Below are 21,932 nucleotides of genomic sequence, written 5' to 3' on the forward strand. Positions count from 1 at the left end.
ACAAACATACATGTTTCTTGCAACATTCTTTTTCACAAAAGCACTAGAAGGTACAATTACTGAAACGTTAGTAAGAAAGGGAAAAGCACAAATGAATAAAATTCGGCTAAAAGCGCCATTATCTAGTCTTTGATTTGACATTTATCAAATTTAGGAGTTTATGATTGTTTCAAGTAAAATTGAAAAAAACCCCAAAACTTCAGCACATCACCTCATCTCACAAGGACTTTCCCTGCTTCCAAACAACCAGTGAATATTTCAATATTATTTCCTGTCCACTGTAGGAGAGCAAAAAAGTTTTCACTTTCTCTACAGGAAGGAACACGCTTCAAAGAGGAGGCCTAACAAAAAGATTACTACTACACAATACTCCTTTACAAATAAACCTACTTTACACACAAATTTATATACAGCTACAAAACCAGGCCAAGAAACTTGCTGGGGAAAAAAAAAATATATACCTCTCCAAAAAACAAAGACATCAAAAAGAGAGCCTCAGCACTGGAGCTGAGAGCCCTTTCCCATGGCTGAAATTCAGTCATGAACAGAAGGCTGGTACATGGTTTAAATTCCATCCAATTCATCAAGAAATGGTCCCCCACGCATACATGGACCCTGAATAGAGTTAATTTTGCCTCCTGGATGTGCCATCAAACATCACAGCTCTGACACCACCAGCCCCTTCCTCACTGAAGGACTGACAGGGGTGCACTGGGCTTCAGCAGTCAAGCTGGTGGTTGAGCCACAATCCCAAGAGATATTTAAAAGTCATGTAGATGTGGCACCTGGGGACATGTTTTAGTGGTGGCCTCAGCAGCGCTGGGTTAATAGTTGGACCTGCTGATCTCAGAGGTCTTTTCCGACCTAAATGATTCTATGATTCGTGACCAAGAAAGAGCTGTACTGATGATGTAAAGCTTAGTGCTGTGGGGACGCTTTACTAAGTTGTGGTACCACAAAATTAACATTCTGAATCTGCAGAATCGAGGCTTGGGGAGCAGAAAGAGATAAAATTCAACAGAAAAGAAAATTAGAATGAATATAAGATGTGCATACAGTAAAGGCACATGCTTGCTAACTCACACTGTTGAAAGATCTTTACAAGTGAGCATCTCACCTACCTAATGGGTGCTCAAAGGACCTAAAAAAGACAGCACAGACAGCATTAAATTCCATTAACTCACACACAAAGTTCTATCCCTATATGAGCAGCAAATTGTATTTTGAAAGCAGTTAATCAGCCATACAATGAGAACTGAGAGGGACAACCATAAAAATAAGTGCAAGCATTTCAAAAGCATTTCTTTCTAATGCTGGTTTGGGAAAGGACCTCTGTTTAAATTTTATTCATTGATAAGTGAACTCCTCCCTACTAATTTAGCCAGCCAGTTAACAATGTTATATCATACTTCCTAAGGAGATACCGTTAACTCAGTATCACAGACCAAGAGAGAAGATTAAAACACCCTAATTACAGAGAAATGAATAACATCAAATGGGTAAAGATAATGACATAATTCAAGGGAAAATTAAGAAGGTTAAAGCACTAAAAAAATTAATAAAAACCAAAGTAACAAAATAAACATAAAGTTACAAATTACAAGACATCAATTTGACTTCTAAATGTAAACACAAACTTTTGATTTTTGTCTTGTACAAACACAAAAGTCCAAAATAAGACACACTTTGTCAGTGAAGAATCAATGCACATTTATGAACTTTCTGGTCCATCCAGTTTTCCATTTTCCCTAAAAGCTTCAAAGTGAGGATTTTGAGGCAAGTATTCTGAACCACTTAGTGAACTTGCCCTGTAAGATTTGAAGAACTACTTCTGTTGGCACAAGCAAAGCACGACACAGTGAGCACATCATGGAAACAGCAAGGCTCCCTCCAGATAGCACTGCAACAGATCTTCAGTGGGTAAAGAAACAAAGTATTAACATTAAAACCTTTTGCTACATGATGGTGAAATAGCTGCACAACTCCATTTATACAGTGAAAGGAGAACATTCAACCTTCAGAACTCTCACTCCATGACAGAACAGATATACAAGCTGGTTGCACTGGAGTCACAAATGAGAAAGCCTCTTTTGACCAGGAGATAATATCAATTTGCTGCATTATTCCATCCTAAAGATCCTGTCACTGACTCTACTCAGCCTGACACACAGAAGAGAAGTAAGCCCAGGTTGAGTTCTCCTCAGCACTTGCCTGCAGGATGGTCCCCTGGCAAACAGCACCAGGAAAGATGAAAGCTGAACGGATCATCTGAAATCACTTGTCAGCATCCCACATCCCACCCCAAATCACAGAAATTCATAATTACTAGAGCATCAGGAGACACGAGAAAGCAGGAATGGCTTACCTGGAAAATGAGAAAGCAGTAACTACAGCAGATAATTTCCTCCACTTTTCAATATTCCAGTGATTTTCTGAGCTTTAATAAGCCATCTCCTCACCTAACATCTGCCATTCAACAAAAGGCTTAACCCAGAAAGAAATTTTTAATACTGGCTCCTTGTGGGACCAAACTGATACATTTTAGCCCATTTCTAATAAATGCAATTATTTTAATCAAATTTGTTCAGAGAACAGAAGATTAGTTAAAGAAGAGAAGTAACTGAAACATTAAATTAAGGTATCATTGGGAATTAAAAATTTAATTTTCTGCTATTATCAGTGGTATATTATGAATAAAGAACACACAATATGCAATTAATATGCAGCACAATACGAACAGTATTTGAGAAAAATGAATTTGATATATAGGACAAAAAGGAGATGAATTCTTAAACCCAATCCAATTTGCTTTACTCTGTTCAATTTTCCCATGGGTGTCTGTTTAAATACTTCCAGGTAAGGAAAAAGTCACTACTAAATTCTGAGATATTTTAAGGTGATGATGGTTCATGACAGGCAACTCAATATTTCCTATATTGTATATTTCCTATACAAATCAAGGCACTACTTCTGTAGGCTTCATTTTGTTTGAGTAGATAGCTGCTTTCCACATGGAGCTCCATGGAAAGGAACGGGACAAAGAACGCCAGTTTATAAGTCAAACAGTAGAATTATGTCACTAATTAAAAAGTTAAAATAGGCTTAAAACTTAATCTAAATTCCCAGGTTATCTAAGGTTAAAATGTGTTATTCAGAGTCACTAGTCAATGTACAAAATTACATTTTCCTAAGCCATTCAGTGTTCTGTGTATGGATATTTTGAGAGAGGAGAGAGGAAGCAATGTAGTATCAGACAAGCAGCACTTTTTTCCTGTAGATATCAACAAGGTGAATAGGAGAAGTATCCAGAAAATAAAGCAAATCTGCTGCATGTTAAAGAATGCCTATTGGACTTAAAGGTATTTGCATTTGCACTTGGTTGAAATTATTTTTATTTGATCAAGACAACTGAGACACTGCCAATTTGCTTGACTTCAGCACTTTTTGTGTAACACTAAAATTGCTAAGGATTTAATTAAGTTTTTGTTACCTCACCCTGATTACCACATAGGTTTTGAATTCACAGGTATTTGAAACTCTTCCGAAAACAAACAGCCAATAAAATGTTATTTTTATTGCCACTTGACTCCACTCAGGTGCAACTGCATAAAACAAGCCAAGTGCAGGTGGCATGGGCACATTTAGGCTTTGTGGTGGGTTTGGGAGCCTGTTTTCAGATTCCTTTACTTTCCCTTTTCTATCCCTTCCATTTTCTGCCTCCCCAGGCAACAAGATTCTTTAAGCACACTGGAGCTCAAACAAAAATTATACACGGAGTCCAGTTTTGTACCCTAAATATATATGGAAGGAAAGATTCAGTCCACCAGAATTCTGCAAACCTCATGGTCAGAATCACAACAATGAACTCTATGTATGCACTAGAGATTTTTTTTTTTTTTTGCTTCAGTAAGATAAGCCAATGTTACTTTCATGCTTACATGAAACCAGTAATTTTTTCCATCAGTTTTTCTAAACACATTAGTTTTATCTATCCAACCTAATTTAACAGATTGACAATTATTTGCTTATTCCATGTTACCTATTGCCATTTCATTTCCAACAAATCCTGTTTTGTGCTTCTTGAAATGCATTCAGCTGAATGCTCATTTTTGACAACCAGCATTTTTAGAGGGCAACTGTGATCACCCAGATTGACCTTCTACACTGCACAGGCTAAAGAATTTAACTCAGCAATTTCTGCATTGAGCCCACATGCAGCTGGCTGAGCTAGGTCACATATTTTATAGTGATATACAACCTTGTTTTAAATAGTCAAACCAACAGCAAACCATAAATTAGTTAATTACTGTTTTAGATTTCTCTGCCTATAACTGTGACCTTCATAGTCACAAAACAAGTGGATACATTTCTTCCACACACTTAGTACACGGGTTTGAATTTCCAGCTTATTCCTAAGGTTCAAGCATTTGATAAATCCTCTCCACTTCAAAAGACAGTTATTATTTCCCATCAGTTCTGAGGACTGATAATGGACCCAAATTTTCTTAGATGCAAAAGGAAACACAGCAAGACACAGCTACCAAACCAGTTCTGTAAACAGGCTTATTTATCCGCAAATAATGTGCAGCAAAAGCAGGAAGTGTTGAAAACTATTCACTGCCAAAGCTATGCTGGGAAGTCCCTCCTTAGGAGTATTGCTGCAGCTCAGAGATCAATAATTCTGTGCTTAAGCTTGTCAAGTCATAACATTACATCTCATGCATCAAACTTCTTTACACCGATAACAAAGAAGGTGCAGTTTAAAGAGTCTCACAAAGAGTTTTCATGAATGGGGGGCTATGAAGTAGTTTTTTCAGGGGTAAAATACAGCATATACTGAGACACTTTTTTTTGTTTCTAAAAAAGGGAAAAAAAATTATACATTTGTAAAATTCCAAATGCAGGGATTTGGGCTTCTTTGAAGTCACAAAATCAGTTGCATGTTCTGAAATAAAACTACAGACACCACATTTATGTCACAAAACCACACAGCTGGGACACAAGACATTATGCATAAAGACCTATCAGCTCTTGGCAACAGGGACCAAGGTGACACTGACCTCATATAGTGAGAATTACTGACATAGTTCTGTTCATTAACTTTCAAGTACAGTAGCTTTGGACAATTACCTGTTCAGGGCTCTCCTGAAGAGGATCACCCTGCCATCACTCTCATTTTGGGTGTTTGCTGAGCCATCAACTAACCCAGTGTCCTCAGACAGGCTGACACATATCTCTGTGTGTTCCAGTCTTGCTCATGGTCAGAGATGATATAAGCAAGCCTGAGAGCAAGAAGCCAAGATAATACTTAAATCATATTACCAGAAGTCTTTCTTGGATCATAAACACCTAAATTAAGATTCAAAGGAAGTCTTTAACAAGTAGGCAAAAGAATTCACCTGAAAGTATGTCCTTTATTTTGCTGCTGTTATCCTGATGTCTTCTGCCACAAAACAGACTTTTTTTTTTTATGTTATAGGCATAAACATGTTTACATATACTCACTCTGCATGCATTCTTGAGTTAACTCACGCTTTAGTCTTCCTCAGAAAAGATAAATAGTTTTGGTTTTTTAAAATAAGGATGAGTGTACACTGAAGAGACATTTTCTTGAGAAAATTACATGGCTCTGAAAAATTCAGAAGTAAATTTTAAGCCATAAAGCTTTTACTTTTTTAAAGCATTTAGCTATAATTTCCCTTTACCTTATCCCTTATTTCATAACTGCAATTACTTTAGATCATAAAGTTTAAGAGAAAAAAAGCAGTACAATAAAACAAAGCAAAAGGCATCAAAATATTTTCAGTGGTTAAATTCTGCTTTGGAAATTCATGTTCACATATGATTTGGTAACCTAAGAGCAAACAGGAAATCTGCAGATTAGTAATTTTTTTCTAGGCACATTTCATTGAAAACTTGATATCTTTTGAGATATTTACTTACTGCTTGACTTTTTAAATTCTTTACTCCTGTAGAGAGCTATAAAGCAGCATTGTGTGTTTAACTAATTAGACAAAGATACCTGCTTACTCAGCCTAAATAGAGTTTAAAACTTTTGCTAAATCCAGTTCTTAGGACTCAAGGCCTGTCAGAAAAAAAATAGTGTATAAATTATGGTTTGAGAATACACACATACATGAACACTATTTATTTTAAACTACTGAAAAGCGTATTAATTGGTGTTGCATTCACAGTACAGGTGTGCTGCTGGAATGCAAACAAGTACAGATTATGCAGAATGAAGTACAGGCAGTGATTTTGAGGTGTTAATTAGAAACACAAGGGATATGAGAGCATAGTGGAAAAAAAAAATGAATATGCTGATTCTGAGAAAAAGAAACTTTTTAGAACAAAACATCCAGAATAACACTTCCAATAAAACCAGAAACATGCAGTTGGCAAAATAAATTGGGTACATCTACAGTGCCTACAGAAAACTCTATTTAGTGCAGTGCACTGGACCTCAGCCCATTCTTCTGCAACACAGGACCTACAGACTCAGCAGGTTTATCACAGGCCAACTGCATCTCCCGTAGAAATCCTTAAGGGATTTGTCATTGGAAAGTGATACCAAATACAAAAATGAGCTTTTTGCAGATAAATTGTGCAACTCCCATTAAATTAGAACCATAAGTTAGTTAACACTCACATCTGTAATAACAGCACAAGCAGTATTAGCTACCTGGATTTTGGGGAAATACGCAAACCAACATCTTAATTTGAAATGTTTAAGATGCAACAGATACTATTAAGTAATAGTTTACCTCTACTGTTCACTTCTGTTGAACTTCAAACCATAAGAGCTTCAACACAAAAATTCACTTTTTCTGCTAAAATCTTCCATGCACCTTCTATTGCGATGCCTTTTTCAAGCTTCACTCAAACCATAAAACAAACCAAAAAATCGAAGCAAACAAAACTTAGAAATAAATTGTAAATGAACATGATTCTAATCCAGATTATCACAAATTATAACATCAATTTAATCCCACTAATATTAATGAAATGCAATGGAAAAAGTGATGCACATCAGAAACTTCTGCTGTGTCCTCATGTGGAGCTCCTGGCAAGTGGGAAGTTCAGACTGACTTGTATGACACAGCACACTAATACAATATAGCACCAAAAAAGGGGGTTCTGAAATAAAATCTTTACAATCAAACACCACGTCAGATTTTACTGATTTTTCAAGACCTGGGAATCATCAATTTTGTTACATAACCACATAAGATAGTTTAAGACCAGAACCTGAGGTTTACACACTTGCAGTTATAAACAGAATTCAGAATATAAGTTCCAAACACATCTAATTTCATCTCTTATAATTAATGGATCATAGAAAAGTAATTACTAAACACACTGATGACATTAATGGTATTTTAATATAGCCATAACAACATGAGTCTTACATGCAAAACCAATGGATTATAAAGCTTCATTGTAATACTGAAATTGGATAATTTCTTTTGTAAATTAACCATCCCAGACTCATATTTACAGAAACAAAAAGAAGGCTTTTTTGCCTTCAAGAACATGAAAAATACACCTGTATATACACTCCTCAAAGTCATCCATATTTCTAGGAGTTGTTAATGGTTTCTTCTTCACTCAGGCACCATTCTTCCTTACAAAATAACTGAACAGTAACTTGATTTCACTAGTTTTCTACTGGAAAAGGAATGAAAAGGTACCACATGAAATCTGATCCGCATTTCCTATCTTTTACATGAACAGGAGACACCGCACAAGGAGAACCAACAGCCTTAAGTAAAATTATCCCTGTAAACTGCACATGATTGTTGCCCTGGCCAGCAACAAACTGAACCCAGGCCTCTATGATTCTATGCCTGCTCCGAGTCTCTCCAGAGCTCCTGATAAAAGTACACACCTCCATGGCAAGAAGAGGTAACATTTTTAAACTTTGCTCAATCCCTTGTTTCACTCACTATTGTTTTATTCATGTTGTTAGCAAAAAAATAGACAGCTTACTGACTTCAAAATTACTGAAGTTTTGAATAGTTACAAAAGCCAGGTAATTTAAGCTGACTGGAGCCTGCATGCAACCCCACCTTTTACACTGATACTCATCATTCACTGCATTTTACTCAGATATTAAGACTGTTCCATTAAGGTTGATTGTGTGTATGTTTTGGGGATTTTTTAAACAAACATTATTACCCGATAAGTAATTGGTCATGGGCACACACATGCACATTAAATGATTATGAAATCCTATTTTGAAGGAGGTAACAGAACCTATTAAGACAGCTTTGTAACCCCTTGCTTTTAATTCCTTGAGCCAACCCTAACAACCCAGTATTTTAAAAAGGCATATCTGATAATTTAACAGAGCAAAACCATCTGGCAGCATCCCATTCATGCACAAACACATGTGCAGACTAACACAGATACCTAATTAGGGAGGAGCCCTGAACCACAGAGACATCTCAAGCCAAGATGAATATACACCTTTTCTGACAAGCCAGAATTGTTTGTAGCAGGATTCCTGCTGCATGTACGTGCACATGAAACAATGTGAGCAGCACGTCAGCAGGGGATGTTTTGTAACCCCAATCACAACAGACCATCTCTGCTCCAATGAAAACATCATCAAGTGTAGAAGGTACAACAAAATGTCTCTTAACACTTGAAAAAAACCCCAAAATTTGTAAAAACTCCAACCAGTTTTCTGAAGGAATTTTTAAGTTTGAACTGTAGGCTTCAAGGCTTCAGGGGCTCTATGTAACGTGCAAATCTATTCTTGCAAGTCATAGTTCTCATAACTGTCCAATATGCCAGATGACAATAATCTGATCCCGAATTTTCAAGTGTGTGAATACATAATAACAGAGACTGATACTCACTGAGATTTCTCCAAAACATCTACATCAGTCTGCTACCAATATCCAGAGGTTTAAAAGGATCAGGTTATTCAAAGAATTTTCATATTCAAGCATGTTATCATTCTGAAAAATTAATCTGAAATATTTTGAACAATGCTACCAGGTACACCCAGGTAACATTGCAATAAGATCTTTGGAAGTTTGACTCCTACTGAAAGTCAAATGGTAACCTCTGCACAAGCTCTGTACTGGCAAGACCACCCTGCTCAGGAGCCAGTGAGTCACATTAGTTCACGTTATTCCCATGCCACTGTCCCAGCACCCTGCTAGGGCAGAGGACCACAAATCCATGTCAGCATGACTTCCAAACCAAATCTGCTGTCTGCCACCAACTCAAAGCAGAAACAGGTTTATCAGAGCATCGCTGAGTAAACTCTCCATCCTGTAAGTGCTCTGCCATCCTGTCAGAGCACTTGGTGTGTACTGCTAAGAAAGAGATGTACAGCTGCACACAGCAATAATCAACAGATTTGTCCCCTGCTGCTTCAAAGCTGTTATCCAAATCTACACACCACCACATCATTGTGTTCCTTTTTCAGAATGGAACGTAATAATACAGATTGAAGTCTCTGGATAATTCAATGAAAAGCTGCATTCTTTCTTAAGAGGATCTGCTTAGAGTATCATCTTCCAGAATCCACTAAAAGCCAGCAAAAGTAATCAGGTAAAACACTGCCTTTTGGAAAACATCGATTTGCTCAAATGCAAGCACACTTTTCACTATGAACCCTGTATTGAGCTCCCCCTCAAAACAACAAACAAAAGAACTGCTACTTCTCAATCTGAGTTTCAGAAGAAAAACAGAAGGTCTGTGCCTCTGCAAAACCATTACTGCTGACTCCGTATTGACAGCATTCACAAACCCTGAGAAATGAGTATAATAAAACAAATACTGCACAGATTAAAAAGCATAACAGATTATTTTAAGAAGAAAAACAAAAAAAAATTGAAACACCCAAGAATTACTGCTTCCCTCTTCACTTCCTTCAAATCCTAGACCACCAGCATTATGTCTCCATCACGGACACTTCTGTGGGCAAGGAAAGAAAAATCTCAGACCACAGGCGGCTTCAGTGGTTTAGTGAACCTTAACCTGCCATAAAATTAAGACCAACAACATAACACCATTTGACTGCTGTTTCAGCTCAATGGTCATTTTGAACTTAGCAGGTCATAATCTAACACAGCCCAGAAAAGGTTCATAGGGCATTTTCCACAGCGAGTAGAAAGACCTGATGTCCATCTGTTCCACAGAGTTTACAGCATAAACTGACCTCCACATCACAGAACACTAAAGATGATGCATCAAGGACAAATGTAAGCTAAGCAGCTTTAGAGTGTTTTATGATGTTACCCGTATTCCAGGTTAATATGAGATCTTTATACTGGTACATTACTGTGTCTGAGGCCACTGGAGTTATACTGCAGCTTCTTTACCAGATTGCATTATATTTCTTTACAGTTCCTATCTACTTTCAAATTTAAGCAAACCCCAGGGAATGCAGCCATTCGGTATTTTTGTTGATAGCTTTGCTGCTCTGCCACCATCTCTCTCAAGAGAGCTTGTTAGGTGTAATACCTCTAAGAAAAGGTTTAAGTAACAGTTTGTTCCAACTCCTGAGAAAAGTAAAAATAGTTTTAATTATGCTCTCATTTCCATGCCAGGCCATCTTCTTTACTACGACATCCAACTACATTCTGCACTGCAACAGATTTTGAGAAACAAATGAAAAAACATCCCCAGTTCCTTAAGCTGGGAAGGCAATTTTATTTATCCAGCAGTAGGTATCTGAAATGCCTATCATAAAGATACCATAAAAACAGTTGAACAGATATTTCTTATTGCAAAGGGAAATGAGAGAAAAATCTGCAGTATAGCTTGAAGACAAATCTTCACAGCTGCATTTGTCAAGCTTCAGCTGATTCTGAATATATATATTCAGTATAGGAAAAACACAAACAAAAAACAACAGGATAAAGAAAGTAAGCAGACTTCTTCCATTGGGATGAAGGAACTGACACTGCTACAAAAGCTAAAAAACAGGGGATTCTCACTTCTTATTGCAAATGTATTCCTACAAACATTGCAGAACCACCCGACTATTCAAAACTAAAATGCAAAGGGTCACATCCCCTGTCAGCTGCCGTGTCTCTTCCAGAGGCTTCAGTTCTGCTCCCAGCCTTTGCTTTATTTCCACACATGTTTCAATATGTACCTATGAGGCAGATTTTTCTGTGTGTTAAGACAACTAATGGAGAAATGAAGACGTGAGCATACACACAGAAAAGCAAAAAAAAAATAAAATGTGGGAATGTGGAGAAGTATCATTTTATGTACTAAAGGAAAAGTTCTAAAGTGATTCACCAACATAACTGCCTTTCACTGGAGGTAAATTGAGCTCATGAAATTATATTTCCAAAATCCAATCTATCATTTTCTGAATGATATTCACCATATAGCTGTTGACTACAACAGTGATAGTACTATCTAGGATAAAGAATATTTATCTGACAAAATCACACTTTGTAAAAATAACTGCTCATACACAGCTTGCAATAAATGCTACTCACTCAACTCACAACAAAAGCAAAAGGTCTGCAGTGACAAACTCCCAGTGCAGTGCATTTTAAGACATCAAGGGCTTAGCTGATTTTGACAGAGGGCACAGGTGGACTTGAAGGAGTCAACGTGAAAACAACAGGAATACTTTAGCCCTGGAAGAGAAGCTTCCCAAAAACTGGGAAGCTGCCTGCCTGCCTTCAAGTCCCTCAATCCTGTCTCTAAACAATGCATTGAAACCTGAGGCTTTTCAGTTCCACTTCCTGCAAGCCTCACATATTGGGCAACCTCCTTGTTGAAGCTGAAACCTGTGTTACTTTAATTACAGTATTATTTATCTGCCGTGCAGGTGTTTTGTTGGGGAAGAGAAGCTGGGATGATTTTTTTAAAATCAAAAAATCGGTTATGGCTTCAGCTTTTATGAAAACAAAACCATTGCAAAACATTTATCTCTGTGGAGATGAGCTCTTTTCCATAATGCACTGAGACGCCTCAGAGCACTGAAAGTGCTCACACTAGGATGGTGAAATATTTTGCTCCTCTATCTATGCATATAAACTGAATCTCCAGCAGGTAAGACTCATTATGTTGTTGAAATCCATCAGAGCTTCGTCACTGACATCATCCATATGAGGATGGTTTATTTATAGATATATCCATATTCTTTCTAAGAAAATATTAAAAAATCCTTATAATTGACAATGTTACCTAAAGGAGTCTCTTAACAGCTTGAACAGTTCGATTTACTGATCACTATTGCTGATCACTTTTAAAATGTCACTCTAACTCAGCACTTATACTTAATCCTGCTTCCAACAAAACAAATGTCAAAACTCTCCCAAGAAGATTACCTCCTTCATAGGTCTTTAGGGTATAGGAAACACTCATTTTAAACTCAGATTTGCTATATTTAGAGCAGCATAGTCTTAAAGAATTATTAAGTATACTGAGAATGTCGGGAGGATGCTAAATATTACACCTTTGCCCTGAGCTACAGCAGGGTCTGAAGCATCTATTTCAACTTCCATGTTTTCTTGAATTTTTCAACATTCATGTGAGAAATAAAGACCATATTATACCTTGCATGTTTTTATAATTTCTTTTGCACACTACTCTAGATATTTATCAAGTAACAAATAGCAATTCTGCTTGAAACCAAAGGCTCGTTGTCACGTCATACAAAAGAATCATCAGTTCTAATTTGCACAAATGGAACCACTCATGCCTTTCTTTGTGCCAAGGCATGTAATCTCCTCCAAGTTTATGGAATTAGTCACCTGAGGGAGGCAGTCAATCAAGGCGGGGCTTAAATTCAATGTTTCCTTAATAAGACTTCTGAATTTTTACTGCACGTTCCCAAAGGTTCTGCCACAGTAAACTAGACCTCAGTGTCTAGTTTCTTCAGGAAAGAACCTTACTTTGGGATATGACAGTAGGGACCACTTTCACTACTGCTGAAAGTATAATTTAAGGAAGTGCAAACTGAAACACAGCAGAAACACGCAAGTCTGGTGAGCTGTAAAGAACCTCTCAAGTGCAACACACTTCACACCACAATGAGAAAGATGTTCTACAGGGGAACAATAAAAAGATGGTAAAATAATGTCCTCCTGGGTTCTGGAATTCCTGCTATGAGCAGGGGAACATGTCAGCTCAGAGGGGCTTGGACACAGAAGCTTTTCTGATCAAACTCATTGAATAGTATTTCTAGTCTTCCATCAGAGCAGCCATGGGCAATGTCCCCCCCCTTCCAGCCAACACAAACTCATGCTTAGAGCCTGTGTCAGTTAACAAATAAAAATAAAAATCCAAGAAAAACCCAACCAAGGCTAACTTGTAACACTGTCTCGCTATATAATCCCAACTCTCCATCCACTGCTGGGAAAAAAAACCTGCTCAAAATTGTCATCCTTAAAATTTACAGTATGGGGCCATCGCTGTACTAGTTTACACCATCTGTAACAAAAGAGATTCTTGTTGTCTTGGCACAGCCCTTCTAATAGTCTTCAGTCCTCACAGGAGACAAATATTTTACATGCAGTTTCCTTCAAGGCAAAGAACACAGCATTCTGTGTCGATTTTTAATTTTAAGATAAATACTTTCACTTCCAGTTTGCCACAAGCAAAAATCACTAGAAGTACAAGCCTTTTAGGAGTTTTGCAAAATAAATATGCTAGTCTAGAAAAACTATTCTTTTTTTACAGATGATTTTACAGTTTAGTTTTTCCATGGTCAGTTGTGCACTGCTGTAGTCAGAAAAGGTGAATTTGTCCCTCTAAGGAATTAATGCAATACTGAAGGATTATGTTATGGGCTCCTAATTATTTTATGGCACCCTATAGAGAGAATCGACTTTAAACAAAAACACACTTATGTTGATGAAAACATTGCTCTACTTATGTGTCATTTTAGTGTGGCATAGCAGGCTGTCACAATCTACCTCCTGCATGCGAGTCAAGCTTTTACTAATGTTAACATCTTAATTATGTCTCTATACTTAATTCAAGAACATTGAGCCAAATTCTTCCCCAACACAGTGGAAAATAAGGGAATACCCCTAACAACACATGGGGGATGAAAGGCTGTATTTGTTCCCCTTATATGAAGACTTTGTGTGAAATCTTTGCTGTACTGGAGACCACTGGAGTCAGTGACAAGTTTGCATAACCTGTTTCTAGAGCTACAGAAGGCTCACAGGAATTGTATTCAGCACTCAAATTATAGCTATAATTTTCAAATGCCTATCAAATATAGTCAATATAGTAACTCAATGGCAATTGATTGATTTTCTTACATAATTCCACTCTATATGAGGCTATATGAATTTGGGAACCGATTCTGAATGGAATTTCAAACAATTTTGTTCTAGGAAATGCAAAAATTTAAAAAGCAACCCCACTTGCAATTATAATTATTTGTTGCTTAAACAAATACTACCATTTCATAGAGAAAAATGAAAATGCATTAGGTCCTGCTAATGCTTTTCAGTGCTGAAAATATTCTCAAGACGCTTTTGCTAAAATAATGACTCGAGGAAATGTAGTCAAAGAGACTTCCCTGCACCCTCAAATAGACCACGCACAGATGATCACAACACATGCATTTCGAGTCACTGTTTTGACTAAAGACTCAGGTTTCTGGGGTTCAACACCTGAGCTTCCTCCCCTGCCTTTGCTCTGCTGAGTTGGCAGCAATTGAACCATTTCACCATTAAGCTACTTCACTGTATGTTCCTGTACAGTTTCAGTGATTTTTCTGGCAGTTAATCTCTCAGACCATCATTAACACATTACAGTCAGAGGCAATCGTGAGAGAATGATCAATTAACCAAGTGATTAGCAATTTTCTTTGCCCTGTCCCACCTCCTAAAATTAAGTGGTTCAGGCTTGACCACCGACAAAGAAAACAAGCAAATCGCATTTTACCTCATTATTCCTGTCTGAATAGCAAATTATCTAAAACCAACTCGTTCAGCCATGGCAATGAGGAGCTGCAAATTGTTCGTTAGTATTGTCTTCTTTATGTGTCCTTTCTGCTACAAACAGAGGAGTAACAATTTCTTTTTTCCATGAGTGACCTTCCTGAAGTCAATGGAATAACATAGAAACTTAAGGAATAATTCGGTGCAAGTCAGAAGAGGTGCTGAGCATGATTTTAAAGAGGAATGATCTTCAGGATTTTAAATGCACCTTCTAAAAGTAAAAAATTATAATAAATTGTAATAACCTAAATAATTGTAATAACTTAACTGACACACTCATGAATGAGAACTCCTCCAAATCTTATCTTTCCCTAATTTACCAGGTTATCGTCCCTTACTTCTCCTGCCCTCCTCCCCCTACCACAATCACATTTTCTTCACATATAGAAAAGCCATCTTGTTCCAGGAAGAGTCATATATTTGGGCACTGGGAAAGGTCTGTGATTCATCCAGTTAAATATGAGACCAGCATGTCCCCATGACTTAGAGATACAGCACCTTTATTATTTGAAAGGGAAGAGAGACATCTGTGTATGAAAACAGGTTGCAGGAATATTCTGGGTTCAAAAGCTAAACAACTGTCATAATAAGTATCAAAGTCTAATTACTTGGGGAGGAACGAAACAGGATGAACCACAATCAGTTAAAATGAAACATTTTCACTTACAGTTTAAGAACAGAAACTGATGCAGAAAGATACAGCTCTTAGTTCACCTCCCTATTCCTTTGCTCCTTTACTGGAAACCTGTATTAGTGGCACAGCACTGTCTCTGGCCCACTTCCAGGAAGGGTTCTCATGAGAGCAAACCCCTCTGGTTCTTCCTAGGCTCATTCCCTATTTGCAAGTTCCTTAGTCAACTAAATAAGCAGTGGTGGTGTTCACATGTTTCTCCTTTCTTAATTAATCTGTGTTTGCTATTTGCTGGATGGAAATCTTAAACAATCTCCCACTAAAGTTGTATTCTAACTCGTGGTGATTTTGCCAGCCAGCACATTTCATCCATCGCTTGTAGGGACATCCAGCATTTCAGAGAAATCTCATGATGCAGACCAATATATGGAATTAATTCCCGTATATGCAGTCAGCTGGCACACAGAGATTTAAACATGCATTACTATGGATCAGAGTATGCCCATCTCTTTAGAACAAGCTGGGACAAATCAACATCAGTAACATTATCAAACTTGGTTGGGAAATTCAGTGAGCAAAAGTCTAAGCTTCTGTAAATCTGCCAAGTCATGTTAAACATATTTTTGTCTCCAGGCATTTCAGAAGTGTTCTAGATTGGCCTTTGCAGCACTGTTTTACTCCTAAGTTCATGCCCTATTTAGATGTGAAATGCTACAGATTTCTATTTAGATTTACCTCAAAACAATTTACTATATAAGTAAAAGTGGAATGGGAGGGTGGAGTTTGGGGACTGCATAGACCTAATAGCACAGAATTCTACTTTTATTTCATCCTAGTTTTCCTTCCTTCCATCTCTGTTTACAGTATTATTAATTAGTTACACAAATAACAGCCTTGGACTGTCTGGTTCCTTCCTTGAAATTGTCATCAGTTTTCACACTGCCAGAATTCATTTTCTGACTTTGTAGATTCACACCTCAGATTTTCTTCTAATGCAAACAGAAGAAAAGTAAGATTGGGTAGCCCACTGCTGACAACACAGTATTAGAGATTGCCTTAGAGAGCTTTGTCCCAAAGTTTCTACTAATACGTAAACAAAACAGCATCCAAAGTACAAATTGAAGGTGTTCTTTGGAAGTTCTAGATAACAAAATTTTGATTTCTAGTTAAAAAGAACAAAAATTAAAATTCTAAACTTTCAGGAAATTTAACAGTTATTTTAAATATTAATTTTAAAATTTGTTTTAAAACAAACTCAACACATTTAATTTTAATTAAGTCAAAGGTATACCAGAACTGTAAAAACCAGCTATGAACTGTGATGCATTAAAAATGCTTAAACAGGTAACAAACATTCATACACCAATGCAAAAAAATTAGTAGAGCTAATCAGGCTACATTATAATCCCAAATAAATGATGAACAGAAACAAAACCTCCATATAAGGCAGGTGACACTGTAAATTGTTCTTATTTTCCCTTGAAGAGTCCAATTCCTTCCCCAATTTCCTAGCAGTTTCCAGAGTACAAAAGGGACAACAAAGTGATTTTCTTCAGTTCTTCTGTTTTTAAAAATCTGTTGTTAGCAACAGTGATAAAACACAGCAAGGTTTTAGGATATGCTGTGACAAAACATAACGTGCACTGAAATAGAAACTTTGTGCTGTTTGCCAGATTGCAAAATGTGTGGGAATCATTATTGAAGAATCCCTTCAGAAATAGACAAAACAACACAAAGCAATTCTTTCTGTATGGTGTGAACTCATTTCTTTTAGGGGAAAGTGGTAAACTCCCGTTCTACTGCTATTTGTAGGTTACACTTGTCAGACATCAAACACAAAACAAACAAAAATCAGATGTAGCACTAGGCCTGTCTTCAACTTCAGCTCATATTTAAAGGATCACGAGTATTTCTAGAGAAGTTAATGAAGTTTCTTCCACAGAAGCTTTAGTAAAACACTCTGTATTTTTGATTGCAATCTCAAAACCTGAAGTTCAAGGAGGAAATAAGACATTTTTATTAGATGTGACTGTAGTTTAGATGCTTTGCTGTATCTAAACCATCTTGAGCATTACTTAAAATGACATTTCAACGGATACCCATTCTTGTGCTAATACTTTTGCATTAAAAGGAGTAGACTGATATGGTGCATTAGGTTCACTTGCCCAGCCAGCAAATACATAAGAAAAATAACTTAACTTTTGATTTGCTTACAAGCAGCAATATCCACTATAATAACCATATAACATACAGTGAAAAAGTGAGAAATTATATTGAGGAAAACTATCAAACTTAGAACTATTCTTTAGAAACAAATAAAACCACACAGCTATTCATATTTTATGTGGCTAGTACTGCTGCATGAAACATTTTGCAAAGTAATTACCATAATGCACAAATATTTCTGTAGAAGAAACTAGGAAATAAATCCATTTTGTTAGTGGCATTCTCAAGCATGGATTGTACTATACAGCTCCCATACACGCTCATCAGGTAATTGGTAAGAATTTCTAGCATTTCATCCTTCATAAGCACTGAAAAGTCAATGTTATTTAACTGTTGCACAAATGTTAATAAAAAGTCATAATCCAGGGAGCTTACCCTGGGTCAACAGAAAGAATCCCAGAACCATCCAAAGTTATTTCCAAAGTCCAGACAAGAGATCTAAAAGAGAGAATAACAAAGGGTTTGTGACAAAGCTGACACAGAGTCCCCTGAAAGGAGCAAAATCAATTGTGACATTTTTCATTTATTTGTAAATGCATCTTTGGCAGTGTGCTCACTCCAAACGACAGCTGACTCTTATAGAATAGGGGAGGTGATGGTAAAAGAGAGGAATCCTGACAGTTGCTTTAATGAGATTCTGCATCAGGATCACTCCACCACTTTTCCTCAACAAGGAGTGTGCCCTTCACTTTCAATCTTGCATCCTCCAATTTGGAAAGCATTAACCCTATGAAAAACTCAAGTCAGCCTCCTCTAATCAGCATCACAGCTCTTCTTCCTACACCTCCATCACCATCTCACTGACATTTATGTATGGAGTCTGCTCACGATTTTAAATACGCATAAGTACCACAGAGAAAATAAAACTTCAACCTGATAGTATTACTTTAATCAAAGTCTAGTTGCAGTGTGTGGTGAGAGGACAAGACTTAAAATACACCTTAACTGATATTAGGAGCTCAAGCCCACAAAGCTTCCCTTCCAGCTCTTATGCTGCTTAAAAATGTTCAATGCAGGAACCTCGGATGCTCACATTTTCTTTATTACAAAAGTAAATAGGGAAATTTGTAACATGACAGGAAACTTGCCTCGCAAATATTGAGAGAATGATCATTCTGGGAAAAGAAGCAGACAAGGAATTTTAATAACTAACGATGTGCAGCATGATACCAAGTATTTCAGGAAAAGACCACTGGCTTGAGGATCTAATGCTTTAGTGCACTTACTCTAATCTGAGATATTTCATTCTCACATTTTCCAACAATAACACATTTTTTTGTTGTCCAAACTTGTTTTCTAGTACTATATCACATATCTTTCAATGGAACTAGATGACAGCACTGCATATATCATGGTAGCCTCAGGCTGCACTGAAATTAGTATTTTATCCTCTGTTAACATCAGTAAAACATTTGTATTACAACAGGAAGTTTTTTGTAAAAAAAACCAAAACAAACCAAACACATAGACACAAAAAAAAAATAAAAAAATCTCCAAACCTCTCATACTGGCATTGCTAAGAGAAACCTGAATCCCATCTCTTTTGCATGCAATCCTCTTCTCAGCAATGAAGCTGGTGAAGGGACGAGAGAACAAGTCCTATGAGGAGCAGCCAAGGGAGCTGGGGTTGGTTTAGTCTCGAGAAAAGGAGGCTCAGGGGAGAACTTATCACTCTCTGCAACTACCTGAAAGGAGGCTGTAGCCAGGTGGGGATCAAGTCTCTTCTCCCTAGTAACAAGCAAAAGGACAAGAGGAAACTGCCTCAAGTTGTGCCGGGGGAGGTTTAGATTGGATATTATGGAAAAAAAATTCACCAAGAGGTCTGTCAAGCCCTGGCACAGGCTGCCCAGGCTGAATCACCCTGCCAAGAGGTATTTAAAAGACATGTAGATGTGGCACCTGGGGACATGGAGCAGTGGAGGACTGGGCCGTGCTGGTTTAATGGTTGGACTCAATCTGATTTCTAGGTAAACAAGCTTAGTTTGAAAAAACTCAAACATCTGCACTAATATTGGTCAGAAAACAACTCCATCTCACCTCTGTATTAAAGCTGGCTAGTAAGTCACATTTGAGGAGTCTGCAATGAATTAGTCTATGCCACAATCTGCTCGACAATCTGTCTACATAAACCATGAATAAAGATCATTCATTGCTTGAAAAAAAGGAGAGAGAGAGATGGATCATCTTCATGAGTTACAGAGCAGTTTGCCTGACAGCCTTCAGAGAACCAGGGCAGTAATCCACAGCTCAAGCAAAACTTCCATTTTCCATTTGATTAATTTGTTTAAAAAACACAATTCTTCAGAGTATTGTGGAGTTTCCTAGAAGAAATCTTTTGGGCATCTTCAAGTTAAGGATGCAGATTAAAGGTGTAACTTTGAAATTGTCTGCAATATCCTTCCTGGTGTGTATGATCTTTCAAAGTGTCTCAATTGATAGAAACAAGGACTGTAATCCACTTTCTGTATTAGCTTTTCTTTTTTCTCTCACTGAAGGTTCACTCTTCGCTGAAACACTTTTAAATTAGCGTCACAAAGCCCAGCACAACATTAAATCACTTACTGAGCATATCAATCTCAGTTAACCAAAAAAACCAGAGTACGCTTTAAAACAAATTCTCTGGCAGTTTCTTCTGATTGAGATCAAATCTCCTAAGTTAAAAGACCCCTCATATTTCCTTCCTAGAAATATACAGTTACTCCTAGCAACCTCTCACATTTGGATGGAAAGCAGAAAAGGTCAGTTTTGGCCTGTGCTCCAGTAAGGGAGCACCAATGAAAAATAATGAAGTCAACACACATTTGGAAAAAAATTACTATTTAGCTCCAAGGAAGGTTGTTTTATAATTCAGACAGGTGATCTGGAGGCACAGCAGAGCAATAATGACTAACATCACATACTAGAGGGAGTATAAATTTTAATGATACCACTCATAAAACCCACATTTTAAAGGTTACAAAACAGAAACAAGTTTACAAAGAAAACATATAAATCATTCAAGGTGTTGGGTTCCCACTCCTTAGCTATTTTAAGAACTAACAGCCTGTCCATCACTAAATAAACTAGAATATGCTGTACTCATTTATGCAGGGTTGAAAAGGAATGTACACTAGAGTTCAGCAACCATTCACCACTATAGACTCTATTTTTAGCAACACAATAGCCATAACCATTTATTCATTACTCAATAAAATTAAACAAAAACATTGGACCAAATTCACTTTCATCTCAACAACACATAATTACCACTATAGTTACACGGAGTTCTCAGCCAGAGACATAAATGCACTTAGCTATTTGCTCTTACACACTTCACTGTAGGCCCTTAAATATCTTTAATGGGGCATTTACATCACCAGACTGGATCACCTGAATGCCCAAAGACAGTTAATTATCACAGAACAACAAAATCTCTTAAAACACTGGAGTGCCCACTATAATCTGTTCTTAGTTTTTCAACTTTAAGTTCAAAATTGCCTTGCATAGAGTTCACTCATTAACTGCTGCACCTGGACAAGGACATTGAGAAGTGAACCCATGGGAACCTCATGAGCTGCAACAAAACCAAGTGCAAGGTGCTGCATCAGGGCTGGTTGGAGAACAGAGACAAAAGTGTTGCAAAGCAACTTTCTATCCCTGCTCTCCACTCATCCTATGAGGATGAAACAAAGTCCTGTATTCTCATTTTTATTACTTTAATTGGACTGAATTGCAACTGTATTTATTGTTGTGCCTATAAGCTATCAACACAGGACATTTTAAATGGCTGGTTGTTGAAATGCTGACTCAGAGCCAATGAGCCACTGTTAACTTCATGAACTGTGAACTTTGACAGACTTGTCATTCAAATCCAAAAACGATCCTTTGAGCTGAACAGGAATTTCCAGAAAAGATGTGTAGTTTTGCTCAGTGGTCACTTCTCTTAGTCACAGAAACTGGCACCTCCATTTCACTGCAAGCAACTTCCACCTTCATAACACTAACATACTCCAGTCTCCCTTCTGGAGGCAGCACACCAAGGGCCAGGCTCACCATGAAAAGCTTTCCCTGCATAAGGCTTTCTGCATTCCAGAGATCAGGCTTTTAGAGTTTGGTTTTCAACACTCACTCTGCTTTAACATTACTTTTCA

General features: G+C 37.3%; 1 protein-coding gene across 7 annotated transcripts in view; it reads right to left on the minus strand.

Annotated features, from left to right (window-relative positions):
* NAALADL2 (N-acetylated alpha-linked acidic dipeptidase like 2) overlaps positions 1-21,932 on the minus strand; it is a 473,876-nt gene that overhangs the window by 399,906 nt on the left and 52,038 nt on the right. For all 7 annotated transcript variants that reach the window (XM_027647488.1, XM_027647489.1, XM_027647490.1 and 4 more), the window contains one exon: positions 18,178-18,240. Coding sequence is in view for 1 of the 7 variants with exons in the window: in XM_027647487.1 (XP_027503288.1) it covers positions 18,178-18,208 (31 nt within the window). In the remaining 6 variants the exon portion in view is untranslated. The remainder of the gene's footprint in view (positions 1-18,177; positions 18,241-21,932) is intronic.

The sequence above is a fragment of the Corapipo altera genome, unplaced genomic scaffold (genome assembly GCF_003945725.1).
Source record: "Corapipo altera isolate COAL_440 unplaced genomic scaffold, ASM394572v1 113, whole genome shotgun sequence".
NCBI lineage: Eukaryota > Metazoa > Chordata > Aves > Passeriformes > Pipridae > Corapipo > Corapipo altera.